Raw genomic sequence first — 14,208 nt, forward strand, 5'->3', positions numbered from 1 at the left:
TCATTTTTTCTCCATTATAGTTATCGGAGTTACTTTAAGTTAGACTTTACACACAAAATACAGCAAATGATTATATAATTCATTTAATTGATAAAATAATAATAAGGTTTCCATTAGAAATGTGTTAATCTGTGTTACAGCACTGAAATGCTGCTGACACATGAATGCAGTAGTTATCAGAGTACTTCCAGTTATGATACTTCAAGTAAAGTCATTTTATCGATAATACTTTTTACCTTACTAGGTAAATTGGTTGGTGTAGAACTTTTCCTTGTAATTGGGTATTTGGACATTGTGTGTAAGCTTTTCCTTAAAGAAGCTGTTATAGCCTAGTTGTATCAATAGCATTATATCAAATGAAAATTTGACATATGAAAGGTTATAGTACAACCTCAAAATACATTTTCTAGCCCTCTGTGTTATTGTTTTGTTTCCTCTCACCGCTCTGGTGTCGTTTTCTGGAAAATATCCCTGAAAATCCCTAAATATATTCCTCCAGCATCAAACGGGAGACAGACATGACAGGCTGGTACAGTGGAGCCTTCAGCAGCTAAACAGTATTGTATAAACCAGGTATTTCCCTCTGGGGTAAGTGGAGACCAAAGAAACCTTAAAGCAAGGTTATATTTAGACTGGAGAGGTGATGACGAAACTCCAAATCAATGATAATGTTGCTTCTTTCACTAATCAAGTTAAAGGTGATGAATTGTCAGTGTTGTGCTCACAAGCTTTGGCCAAAACCTCAGACCCTTTTTCATAGCAGCCATTTTGACCTGAGATAGTAGATGAACACGTTAATGAAGGTTCTGATCTATTTGGGTTCGTCATCACAAGCATGATTGGCTGAGAAGACGTCATATGTGAAAAGATGCACAAACACAGACGTGATCCATATTTTACCATCCAGATTACAACTGATAATACTAAGTGTCACAGAATGATCAAATTATCGTACATCGTGTATTATTGATCGCACAGAGGGCAAAATTATGGTTTAAGTAAGATTATTATCATACATCTGGCAACACTGAGGAGTTAACAACCAGCATGACTGTCCAACATAACACAACCCACCTACAAGAACCTCCAACTTTTACTGAAGTGAACTACAGTGAAGGTTTAAAACGAATGAGCTACTGCAATGTGTTTCCTGTGTGAATGCTACGCTGAGCTAACCACCCGCTAGTTAAAGCCACTTAGCAGATAGAACACAAGAGTGGTATTAATCCTCTAATCTAACTCTGCCAGAGAGAGAGTTCATTTCCCAAAGTGTGACACATTTGAATGATTATAATTCGCTGAAATATGGAATATTAGGAAGGAATAAAGTGTTTTAAATTGACATTTCTATCAGTTCGTCCATCTTGAGCATATTAACTTTCTATCTTGACTCTGTGTTGTGGTAAAGAAGCGTGACTCGTTACCCTATGGTCGTAATTCTTGTTTCAAATGTGACCAGTTATTTACAATCTAAACAAAACCCAAGCAGAAAGTGAGTGGTTGTGGGCATTGTGCACTTTGGACAAGAGAATCAGCTCAGTACCTTTGAATACCTGGACATGGGACTTCTATACTATGTTGAAAAATCATTCTTAAAGTTGTTTTTGAATGTATTAATTATGTTCAGTTTGGTTAATAAAGTTTAAGTCTGATTCCCTGGCTTTGAGGCTGTTATTATTTCTCATGAAAAAAAGAAATTCACACTTCATACACCTATCTCCTGTTCGCTCTGGCATTTGACTCGGATTGCAATAAAAAAATGAAGACTGACCATTTCCATTTTGCAGCTACAATCTTTATTATGGACTCTGGAGTCAATCCTGCCCATGAGATGGTAAATGGTCTGTATCTATATGGAGCTTTTCTAGTCTTGATGACCTCTCAAAGTGCTTCAGAGTACAGTTTTGTGCCATTCATCCATTCACACACAGATACATCTACGTGCAGCACTTTCTCTATCACATATCAATCATACACTGCCAGCACAGCCGTCAGGGGCAAATTGGGCTCATATTGCCCAAGGATACTTCGGCATGCGGAATAGGGGAGACAAGGCTGGAACCACGGACCCTCTGGTTAGTGGACGAGCCGCTTTACCCCCTAAGCCACAGAGCATTAAGTCCCAAAACGTACATTATGCAAAAGCCGGATGATGGATAAACCTCTTATCCAAGACAATTCAAATTGGACAACAGTTAAAGAAGAAAGAGGCAGTCATCGCTCTCGTGCTTTAGAACCCAACACCATCACTCTTCTCCGTAGTATACTTGACTAACATCCTGCCATATACTATATGAATAGCAAAGGCAAGGGCTTTTAGTAAACAGCTATAACTCAGAGAGAAACTGTTTACAGTAGTGGTATGTAGACCTGGCCTGAGTGAACATCATCTGTTATTTACTACCCCGCGGGCCTGGCTCTAATGCAGCTCTGTTTTATGCTGCTCTCCAATAGGCACGAATACAGCCCGCGACGTCCGGACATGAAACAGACAGCGGTGGATGCCGTTCATGGCCAAGTGTTCTCAGAGGTGTTGGAGAAACACACGTCCAGGGTCGGTGAAAGTGACATGAATACAGTACATCTCGCTGGTGCCTGTGTACGCGCAGACTTTCCACTCAGACCTCTCAGTGAACCTGGCTGCCGGCCTTCCCAGGGCCTCGGAGGCTCGGCAGACTTCGTGGGAGCCGCGCTGTGGTATCTCTTCTCAGGGGCCGTTTGGTCAAACACACGCATCTTCTATTAACGCATCGAATTTGTATTCCACAAAAGCGTGACGCTATCGATTCTGAATTTCAACCAGACATCAGACCGTCTGTGTTGGGATTCCTTCCTTCTGTTGTTGTTAAGGCTTTAAGCTCTTGTTGTTCAGAGTGAAGTCAAATCTTTTTTCCTCAGAGTCGAGGGAAAGACTGAGCGGAGACGTATGATAAAAGGTGCAACTTTTGCTCTAAGATGTCAATTGAGCGACTTCATGTCCAAACTATTTAATTGCAGTGTTGATGAAGACAGAGGTGAAGGCTGCCATCTGCATTGAGGTGCTTAGTGCTGCTGCCCTCCAGTGGCCGAGAGCTGCAACAACAACACCTCACACAACACAGAAAAACCAGACGAAACCACATCCACATTTCACTGTACTATACTATACTAGACTATAATATGATATACTATACTATAATGTACTATACTATAGTATAATATCTTTAAACAATGCACATAAAACATTCAAACTTTAAATCACAAACTAAAGTTTCTAAGGTCGAGAATGAACACTGCATTTTTGACTTTTGATAAAAAAACCTCAATATCTAGACCTCTAACACTCTTAAGTGTCTTTATCTCACCTGCACTCCTTGCATCTCTTTTCCCTTCTTTCTAACATCTATGATTTGTCAACTGCAAGCTCAAATAAACACGACATAAACACAGCTCACTCTACATTTAGGAACAACAGGCGAGCAAGTGAAGACACAATCACACCCAGTCAGCAGCATAACAAGCCAGATGAGCTACAGGAACTCAAAGCTTAGTTTCAAACCAGTGAGTCTAGTATGAGTGTGGAGATCCTGAGGAAACAAATCAGGCAGTGAGACGGAGGTATTTCAGCCATAAACAGCGTTTCAGATTAAATTTACATTGGCTGAAAATCGTATTATATTTCCGGCACCAAATCCGATATATTATCCATCTTCACTGTCTGACAGAGGGAAACGGCCTCAGTGTTTTGACTTGGTGTTTTTCTGGTTAAAGCGGATGGTGACAATATTATATTACAACTCCACGCTGGAAACTCAAAGTTTTGCTTTGCCACTTGATGCTAAATGAAGCAGCTCAGCAGCCGCAGACTGAAAGCCATCGAAACCAAAGTCAAATGTCCAGGTTCTCCTGAAGCAGAAGCTGCCAGGTTTCACTTGCACCACTAACTGGCTCAGTGCTACGGGTAAGAAATGAAGAAATGAAGATATAAAAGGGATGTCGGGGAACCAAGTGTAATCTAAGTTATTTACATAACAGCATCCAGCTGCTCTTACACTCCAGTTGAATTGTAGATGCCCAGCTGTGTGTTCATATCGAATATAATAGAAATTATTGTGGATTTGTGTAAAGAACGCAGAATGCAGCAGTATTAAGAGTTCACATTGTATAAAGGGACAAGATAATGTAACCTGTATTTTACAGAGTCAAACAATATTGACCAATAATTCCATACTTACCTTTTGTGTGCATGTAAATAAATTGCATTCACATATTTAAATGTGTTAATTTGTAAAGGGGAAAAAAATTCTCACAAATTCAACTTAGTGAATGTGTAATAAAGTTTTGCAGTTGTATAATTTGCACATGCGTAACTTTATCTGTAATTAAAATGTTTGCAGGAATATTTTAATTTTCAAATCTGAGAAACCTTCCAATCATATCTGGAACATGAGAATACTGTAAACAAAATGGTCCAAATCATGTACTTGATTACTTGTATTCCAGTACTTTTACAATAGTCTGGGGACGAGCTAAACTAAACTATATCAAACAAAAACCATACATAGTGTAATTTAAATTGAAAACATAGAATAAATACATATAATGTGGGTAAACAGTAATCACAAGAAAGACATTTTAAAGAAGAAAGTACTAATAATTGTTCAAAAGTGCATTTATTAAATTCTTTCTTTTGGCACTTCAGTTATCACTGGTCACACAGTTAACATAAAACAAAAGTGAGCACCGCCAGAGTTATGTCAAATTTACTGCCCAGCAGAAATTCAAAATGTTATTTCAGATTAATAGAGCAGTTCTGAGAAATGTTTAAACTGTTGTGATTTTTTTTAAATCAGTAAAAATACAATAAAATAGAATAAGTAATAATACAATATTTAGGTAATGAATAAATATGATTTTCAAGGGTGTGAGGGGAAAGTTCAATTTTGGATAAAAATGTGTATAAAAAAGACATTTTAAGGATACAAAGTTTCAAGGGAGATTTGAGGGATTTTTTTCCAATTTAAGAAAAAAGGCTGTGAAAATCGGAGATGCTCACGAAATGTTTCATTAGGACAATATTAAACAATTAAATGGATAAAATATTTCACATAAAGGTGACATACAGTATAAAGCGATATAAAAAAAACATGCAAACAGACAGCACCAAAATGAGACTAAGCAGCTTTGGCAACAACTGAGATTTTCTGTAAAGGAAGGAGGAGAAAAACGTTTTATCTCAACAGCTCAAGGCATCGTCAGTATAATGAATCATTTCAAACATGCAATAAGCTTTAAATGCTTAAAAGGTTTTTAAAAAATACATTATAAACGTACAGAGAAAGAGCTTCAAGGAGTGGACACAAAATGGCATCTTATTTCAAGTTAAAGTTAAACCGCTGAAGAATAGCACGTAATCGCTCTTCGGTTTTCTGTTGTTCTCTTCGTCTGTGTCGCCAAGTCCCATTATACTGCCGCTGATGCAACGTCTCAGGCATCTGTATCACGTCGACTCATTTTAAGTCACAATTTGATCTGGCTGCTCATTTTGGCAAAAGTACCGGGTAAGATCTCCATCCTTACTTAACGCCCTTTTCACAAAATAAATGCATCTCTCTGAGTAGTCTTTACATGAATGTTAAGAGTTCAGCCAGCTCCACAATGAGCGCTAGCGCTTTTTCTCGAGGTAATTTGAGGGAACCCATCCTTTCCTTGGTCGGCCATTGTCCAGAATCTTGCAGTACCACCATCCATTGGGGTTCCTATCCAGGACCTCCAGACTCGTCCCCTCGGGAAAGCCCATGGTCTCCTCGTCGCCATGGTAATCTGCTATGGAGACATACACCTCTCTGAGGTTATTGTGGATGATGTGGGGCTTGGGCCTCACCGTGGATACAGGGAGGGCATTCTTCGGAGCGCTAAGGCCGAGGGATTCAGAGCTACCGGTAGCAGATCTGTTCCTGATGGGTAATGCTATGTTGTTTGGCCCCAAGCTGCGTGGGACAGTGCCAAAGGAGGCGTTGCGTCGCACCGTGGGGCTGGCACGAGGGTGGTCCGTGGAGTTGAGGGACTCGTTTCTCCTGAGGGAGCCAGAAGGGCTGGGCCCATCCCTGATCGGGGCCGATATGAAGACAGACTGAGGTCTGACAACCTGCTGCTGTTTGGTGTTGTTCTGCTTTCGTGAACCAAACAGGCCGGTGGGTTTGGAGAGGCCACCCGGCGGCTTGGAGGGGATGGGAGGGGTGACCTTCTTCAGGTTCTGGTTGATGTTGTTCAACGCCTGCACCCTCTGTTCATTCTTCTCCAGGCTGTTGGACTTGCTGAGGCTTCCAGGTTTAGTCGGGGTGCCATCAGATTCAGACCCCACAGTGTCATCTTGCTGCCTGACGGGCTCCAGGAAGTAAGTTGGAGCCCAGCCCTCTGCATCTCCCCAGCGGATATACCACCAGCCACTCTCCTGCTTCTCCACCACTTCCACCTCGACTCCAGCGGGGAAACTGACCTCAGTCTCCTGGAGTTTCTCGTAGGGATCTGTGGTGCGGTACAGGCTGCAGCCTTCCAGGTCTGAGTCTCCGCGGCTGCCTTTAGAGTAGATGGAGGAGAGATCGGATGTGCTCTGAGAAGAGAAGGAGTCCTCAGAAGAGATGACCGAAGCCGTCTCAGAGTCCTCCCCCTTAGTTTTGGTGCCGTTCTTCAGCTGCCCTGTTGGCCGCAGCTGTCTTCTCAAGGTGCTGATGTCCATCTTTTCAGCACTGGAGGCCTTGGTTAGATGTGGTTTAGGCCTCACCACTGGCTTCAGTTTAGTGGAGGATTTGGTGGGAGAGGATGGCTTGCTGTCCTCTTGGTCTTTCTTAGGTCTGGACAGATCTGGGGTGGATTCAGTGGAGGCAGATTTTGGACTGGATGCCTCCTCAGCCTTGGTCGAAAATGGACTCCCATTCAAGTCGATCTTGAGCCTGTTCTTTGCAAGTCTCCATCCACCTGAAATCGGGTTTGCCGTCTTGCCAGTTTCTGAAAAGACACTTGTCTTGGAGGAATTTGAGTCTTTGCTGCACTGGCGCTCCGGGGTGTCTCTGAAAGCTCGGAAGCCTTCGTTCTCGTAGATGCACTCCTCCTCTCCGTCTGCCTCTGCCTCGCGGCCGTCTTCAAATGACTCCCCCATCTTGAAGGAGGCGCTGTGCAGCGATGAAGCAGGAGAAGGTTTGGAGGAGAGATGGGATCCCTTATCAGAGGAAGTGTCCTCATTCTTTGCATCCACCAAGGAACCCTCTCCTCTCAAAAACTCAAACTCAGACTCCAGGTCCAGATCACCGATGGCGGGAACATCATACTCTGGCTCTTCATACACGGGCCTCCCAGGAGACGAGGGCGACTCTGGAGCTTCAGACCCGGGGCTGCTGGGAGGTGCGGTCTCTGCTGAGTCTTGTTTTTTGACAGGCGGAGCTGGGGGTGGTACTTTAGGGCGGCACAGGGTGCTCGTCCTGCGATTCAGATTGGGCTTCTTGCGTTTATCAATGTAGGAGCAGGGAGCCCAGCCCTCCTTCTCTCCTATCTGGACGTACCACCAGCCACCAGAGTTCTTCTCAATGACCTAAAATGCAAGTTCAAGAAGGAGTTCAGTCTTTTTATGAAGAGGTTTTCAAACATTGTCATGATTGTTTTAGATTTTATCTTGAAGAAGGCAGAGTTGTTACTCAGCTATGATGAATACTACATGTGCTGCAGCAACAGATATATGTCTGGTACCTCAGTTTAAGATTGTCTTGTTACTAAAGTTTACATTTACATAAGAGCGCTTACATCTGCTTTCTGTCCTCCGTTGAAAGTGATACCATCAGATATACAGGACTGAAAATCTGCAATGGTGTAATACTCTGCTTCAACTGTAGGAGGCTCTGGTGGGGAGGGCAACTGAAATCCCTGGGAAGAAATGAAATGGACAACGTTAGAATTACTGTTAAATAGTTAGTTGTTGGTTTTGAGGTGGTCAAACTTTGCTAATTTAAATTCCTATAAATTACTGCTCACTTTCAAATATAACGAAATTCATAATTATACTAGAATGGCACGAAGAAGGGTTAGAGAATACAACCACCAAGGCCCAACAGTCCCCTTGTAAAACTACATTTAAATTCACAAAATTATGGATTATGCTTTTATTGGATGTAGTCCAAATATTACACACTTATAAATATAACTTTCATAAAAATACCTGTTTTTTTATCATCAAGATCCATGAATTATTCTCTGAGAAATCAACAAAAATGTTAAAGAAAGTGAAGATAAAACCCTGCATCTGACCCCTGACCACCAACATTTATGGGTTAATCCTTGGGTCACACCCCACCCCTCCACAAAAAATATCATGGAAATCAGTTGAGTAGTTTTTGGCCTCCTTGGCTCAGGTAATAAATGGTAAAATATTAAACTCTCTCACCAGGGTTGCATCTCTTCGAGGAGGAGGTTTTTGCCGGAGAACTGGGGAACCTGTGAAACAAACACAGAAAGGAATAAGAATAGACATTTATTAGGTGATTTCATTTCCTCAGTTTAGAAATGAGATTTAAAAATTTGAATTGTGATTTACAGTTACAGATTGACAAAGTTATGACAGAAACTGAAATATTGACGGTGGCACGACTGACCGATTTCCACCCGCTGAGGGGCAATGCGAGCTATCGCTGGTGAAGCAGGCTCTGCTTTACTTGTTCCTTCCTGGAGGGAACTAACTGGGCTGGATTCAGCACAAGGCATTGGCAAGCTGATCTCCTTCCTGGCCACCTGGGGGCTCTCTGGGACACCTTCAGTCTGCACGTCCTTCTCTCCGGGGGGTTTCTTGTTAAGCAGGTTACTGATCTCCATGATGTTTCCAATTATCTCCACCGGGCCTGTGACGGTCTTCTTGCGGGGAGAGAAGTCATCCTTCGCCTTCTTCAGGTAAGAAGCCGGAGCCCAGCCCTCTTTGTCCTTGTACCTGAGGATGAAGAGAAACAAGACAACTGATCAAAAATACAGTTTTTGTAATGAAATGAGTAAATACAACATTATCTGGAGCAAAGTGTTCAGAGTCTTACCTGATAAACCACCAGCCTTCCAGGTTCTTCTGAATCACCTCCACAATCACTCCTTTCTCAAAAGCTATTTCATCCTTGCCTTCGCTGGAATAGGGCTGCACTGTTAAGTACTTCTCTTCTGCCAAAGCCAGAGCAGAGAATGACAACACATCTTAGAACATGAAGGCTGTAAAGTCTCTTCAAACAAGACAATCACTGGAAGGAAAAAGAAAAGGAGAAGGAAATGTATATCCTATAAATCTTTGCTACGTTTATATGACCACACTGCAGCAAAGAGAGATAAAGGTTAACAGAGCAGAGGTGTATCTTTTCTCTAATACAAACTGGAACTGTTCTGCTGTCTGGCAGTTCGCTCAGCTGCCAGATGTGCGAGTAGATGTGCTCAGCGTGTGAAACTGCTCTTTGGCTCCGGACATTTGTCTGTAATTTTATTTTGTGAAACTGAGAGAACGCAGCAAATAATAACAGTTATTTAGAAACTAAATATTTGGCCGTCTTACCAGATCGCATTTTGGCACAGTGATACAGTGGTTAGCATTGTCCCCTCGGTGGTGATCTGTCCAGGGTGAATATTTTTGGCAATAAAATAATCACTTGTAATTTTAGCATCATTATCATGGGACCACTGTGAGACTTGTGTGCTATTAATAAGGTAGGAGAAATTACCCTACACAAATACTGCAAACAGGATAGGTTCACATTTCTGTCTTTCTTAAAATAATACTCTCATGACCACATGTGTCCTTTCCATACTGGCCACAAAGAGATCCCCTCCTTAAGCACTGGAGGACAAAACTAATTCCCCATGTCCGACTTCTAAGCAAAAATATATTTCAATTTTCAGCCAAAGCTTGTACAGAGTTTCAGTGATGCGAGCTGAACAAATCAAACGGGCGTCTTCTAACATTATAGTATTTTTAGTATGAAATTCCCTCCACCACAGCTCAGGAAACAGTCTGTGGAAACACAAAGAGGAAATTTGGACCGGGAGAAGGAGAGAGGGAGAGAGGGAGAGAGGAAGAGAGAGAGAGAGAGAGAGAGAGAGAGAGAGAGAGAGAGAGAGAGAGAGAGAGAGACTAAGTTTTGAGGAGACCCACTTGACTCGTCTGCCTCAGACTCCTTTAAACTGCAGAATGAAACTCGTGAAATGTGGATTTTGTCCCCCAACACTAACAATGAAAACAGGATCTATTTTGTGGCCACAACAACCAAGAGGAACAAGTAAAAAAAAAACATAATGCTTTAATTTGGCATGTGAGTTTTGTTTTGACAGACACAATGTTATTCTTTACAGGTTGGGACAATCTTCAGAGGGAGTAGAAGTCTGGACAAACCAAACAAAGAGTTTCCATCAACTTCTTTTTGTTTTTGACTGTCGGGGAGGAGCATAAAACTGATGACTGAGTAAATACACTGAACAAGTGGAGTTCTGGTCGACAACTCCACAAATCCTGCAAGCACATCAGTTTGCACATTCTTGTACCAAAATAAACATGAACTGCAACCAGCAGCTTGCAATTTCTATGTGCATTGTATTTTGTGTTGAGCTTAAAAGGCCAAAAAGGTGGCAAAACTTTCAGAGTTAAGTTGAGAACCTGGATGGAGCAGAGTGAGCAACGTGAGCCTCACAGCCTAGAGCGGGAGCGTGAGGGGACTGAACTTTGGGAACAACCATGACTCCTTTCGGTCGTCACTCATCAGTGTCATTTGCAAATGTCTCACGTGTTCAGAATATAACAAACCAGGTTCACCACAGTCTAATCCGTCATCACTCAAATGTCATATTTATAATCAGCTCTGATCGTCCTGGTTTGCATTGCTCACCTTTCTTCAGGTTTTCTGTATGGTCTTAAAAAATAATTTAATCTAAATTTTAGGCCTTAAATACGTTAAAATATTAGTATGAAACTAAAAACAACTTTCAGAATCCAGTATTCTCTGCTGTGTCTCTGCCTGTAGTTTGAAAGATAATGTCATGTTTCGAGGGTCATTCTCATTCTCGGCTACTAATTCTGGGACTCATATCTGCCTTCATATCTGTCGCACTTGACACGCGTCTTTAATTTCATTCATTATGGTCTGAAAAAGTGTTACATTTAACACATCTCTACGATGCACTACTGATTAGTGCCATTATATCAAACACTCTGTCATCATTGAATTACTTGTATTCACAAAAGGCTCTTCACCGAGGCGAGCTCCAGCACACGGTGCGAGCAAGTGTCCTAAAAACGTCCTTGGCCTTGTGACAGCCAGCAGCTAACTCAGCACATAATGGAGAGCAGAGGCTCCATGCTGATTTATTCAATCCCATGAGGCCAAGAGGCTGAGCAAAGACCCCATTTCCTGTCATTATGGCAATTCCTGTCTAAACACAGACGGCACAAGTAAAAGAGGAGTGTTCAAAAAGTAGAGGACGTAGAAGGACAAACATGAAAAGGCGCTGCACTGTGCGCTGCCCTCTGAGCTGCCGCACCGGAATCAACATTCTGGTGACACATTATTCCATTTTCCTTTTCTCCACCCACTTCCCAGCTTGTGCGGGAGCTGAATGGGTGGGGGGTAGTGATTCACTTTACTTGCAGGAACTACAGTAGGTTTCACGGGTAGAAAGAATATTTCTGTGCTCTTTATTTTCCTTCTGCCCGCTTCTTCCGGCCTCTTTGTGTCGAGGCTGGTCGAATGTTTTCCTCTCACCAACCTCCTTCAAACAACATCCAGCGGTGCGACAAAAGGGAAACTCTGAATCAGATGTTATGTTAACCACAACATGCATCGCCTGCATCGGTGTTATAAATTATTTCTGTGGAGTCAGCAAAACTCTCTCTCCTTCTTTTTTTTTTCTTTTTTTAAACGCAAAGCAGAATTTCTGTCCTGGGGTGGAAACAACTCTCGCTCCACTCCAGAGAGCAGCATCCACTGCCAAGCGCAAAGTTTGGGCTGAACTCAATAGCCTATCCTCACTCCTCTGTCAGCCATCCAAATGCATCTCCAGTGAAAATAACATTGGCCTTAGTGGGAAGAACATGTGCAGGTCTGTGATAGAGAACGTGATTCTCTCGCTAACTGCGTGATTAATACCACTCTTTGTTTATCTCGATGATGTTTGCGATCCACACGACAGCAGGATAAATCTGTGTTTTTGCCACACTTTGTTAAAGCATACACTCATTAGCAAATTACGTACACACTTCATTTGCTCATAAAAAAGTAAAACATGGCTCTGAAATGCAGCATCAGGCATTCCACAGTCTATTACGCAACTACTTTCAGATGAGCTGGTAGTATATTCCTGAGAAGATTGGTTTTGGCACACGGTCCTTAATTATAATGAAAACACTTATTCTGTTATTCTGTGGTATAATTTGAGTTTAGCATCGATGATTGCTGCATATAAAGCTGATTTCACCTTTGCTTTCAAAGCTCATTTCATATTAACATCAGTGGGTTAGTTGTGGAAGGCTGTGGCTCATGATGAATGCATTTAATGGAAGACAACACAGGACACAAGGCTGAGCAAATATGTGCACGTGGAGCGGGACGAGGGGAGCGATGACAAAAAAGGGGGAAGAGGGAGGTGCAGACGCAGCGTTTGTCTCAGTTCACCTCGGCTCTGCTGCCTGCTGATGACACCCCCCAGCGTCCATCTCCGGTCCAGCCTCTTCAGATGAGCCTTATGTCGCTTAGTAACTGACAGACACACACACATGGCGACCAGACACCGACAGACAAACAAACAAACACGGGAGACATGAGCAGCGAGCACAAATGTTACACAAAAAACACACAGCACACAAATGACATGGGCTCTGACCATTATTAGCTACATGGAGAGACATAAAAACAAGACCACAAAGCAAAACATGGTGGACAGTTAGAGTGCATGGATGAATGGATGGGGAGGGGTTGTTACAGAGGAAGTGTTAAACCAAGACATCTTCTCTGTGGCTTGTAATTAGGATGCTGTTAGCGTGGCTTTCTCATCCTGTCGTGTTAGAGCATCTGGGACACACATTGCTGCAGGAATGCCAGCCAATTAATGGAGCAGCTGAGGGTGCCGCTGGTTGGTTGGAGTCGTGCGCCTTAAGAAGGTCTGCATGTGGCTGCTCACATATTTAGATGTATAAGGGTTATTAGGGATCTGTTTCCAAACAGTCACATCTGAAGCCATCTGAGCTTTCACCCGAATCTTGTTTTTTGGTGTTGCGAAAGAAAACTAACATGAATTTCGACTCTAGTTTTCCAGCAACTTTCTTTGTTTCTGTGACAATGTGGTGGCACAGGCTGCAGAAGACCACAGGACTGACAAAGAGATCTTTTACGAGATTCATGCCATTCCCATGACTGGCTAGTCACATAAACACTAATTACACTGACAGATTGTCCTCCGAAAACCCCCTGGCAGCAAACTGCAGCCACCTCTGACTGAGCAGAGAGGAGTGCTCCGTGCAGACGTTTGCATTTACTATAGGTATGTGTGCCTATTTGTGTTCGTGGGTACCCATTGAAATGTTTTGTTAAACGTGTATTCTGTTGATCCAAACTCGGAGTAGAAGTCATTTTAGCATACTGCACATATTGCAAAAAACAGTTTGGTCTCTCTCCCTCCATAGAACACATACAACACCGAGGGGATCCATGTTCCCATTGTTATAGCGTACAACAACTGTGCAGCAAAAATATGTTTTGGCCCGGGTGCCGGAAAATCTTGATGTTTGTTTGGAAGTGTGATACACAACTTAATTATTCCCGGGCCTCCAGTTTTGTTGGATTTTCTCTAACAAAATGCTGCATATAAATAAAACAGCGTAGCTGCAGTGGCTGCTCTCCCCGTCAAAATCGGAGTATCTGACACTAATTGAGCTTTATTGCCCGGAGATTAAAATGCTTTCTCCAGCGATATTACGGAATCAGACGGCTTGAGTTGCTCTTAAATGGTTTGATAACGACGTCTGACAGCACTGTCGAGGTGATTGTGAGATTTGGACGCGGATTTCAGCTTCACATGTCGGCATTTATAATCTGGCAAAGCAAACTCTACATGGGTGTGTTTCTTATCAGGGTTTTGGATCCGTCTCTGACTCCAGTAAGTTAACAAAACGTTTACGCTACAGTCCGCTGTTCTCAGGTTTTCTGCAGGTTCTTACATAATCCAACA

General features: G+C 42.5%; 1 protein-coding gene across 2 annotated transcripts in view; it reads right to left on the minus strand.

Moving 5' to 3' along the window:
* Nucleotides 1-4,636: 4,636 nt before the first annotated feature.
* The window catches only part of LOC117775690 (SH3 and PX domain-containing protein 2A-like), a 49,065-nt gene continuing 39,493 nt past the window's right edge, over nt 4,637-14,208 (minus strand). Inside the window, exons 9-14 of one of the 2 annotated variants that reach the window (XM_034609049.1) lie at nt 12,657-12,740; nt 9,051-9,168; nt 8,622-8,950; nt 8,414-8,463; nt 7,777-7,896; nt 4,637-7,567 (exon numbers count right to left, since the gene is read on the minus strand). In XM_034609049.1, coding sequence (XP_034464940.1) covers nt 5,645-7,567; nt 7,777-7,896; nt 8,414-8,463; nt 8,622-8,950; nt 9,051-9,168; nt 12,657-12,740 — 2,624 coding nt within the window. In that variant the 3' untranslated portion in view covers nt 4,637-5,644. The remainder of the gene's footprint in view (nt 7,568-7,776; nt 7,897-8,413; nt 8,464-8,621; nt 8,951-9,050; nt 9,169-12,656; nt 12,741-14,208) is intronic. The other variant, XM_034609050.1, reaches the window with a different exon arrangement.

Source organism: Hippoglossus hippoglossus, chromosome 15, assembly GCF_009819705.1.
Source record: "Hippoglossus hippoglossus isolate fHipHip1 chromosome 15, fHipHip1.pri, whole genome shotgun sequence".
NCBI lineage: Eukaryota > Metazoa > Chordata > Actinopteri > Pleuronectiformes > Pleuronectidae > Hippoglossus > Hippoglossus hippoglossus.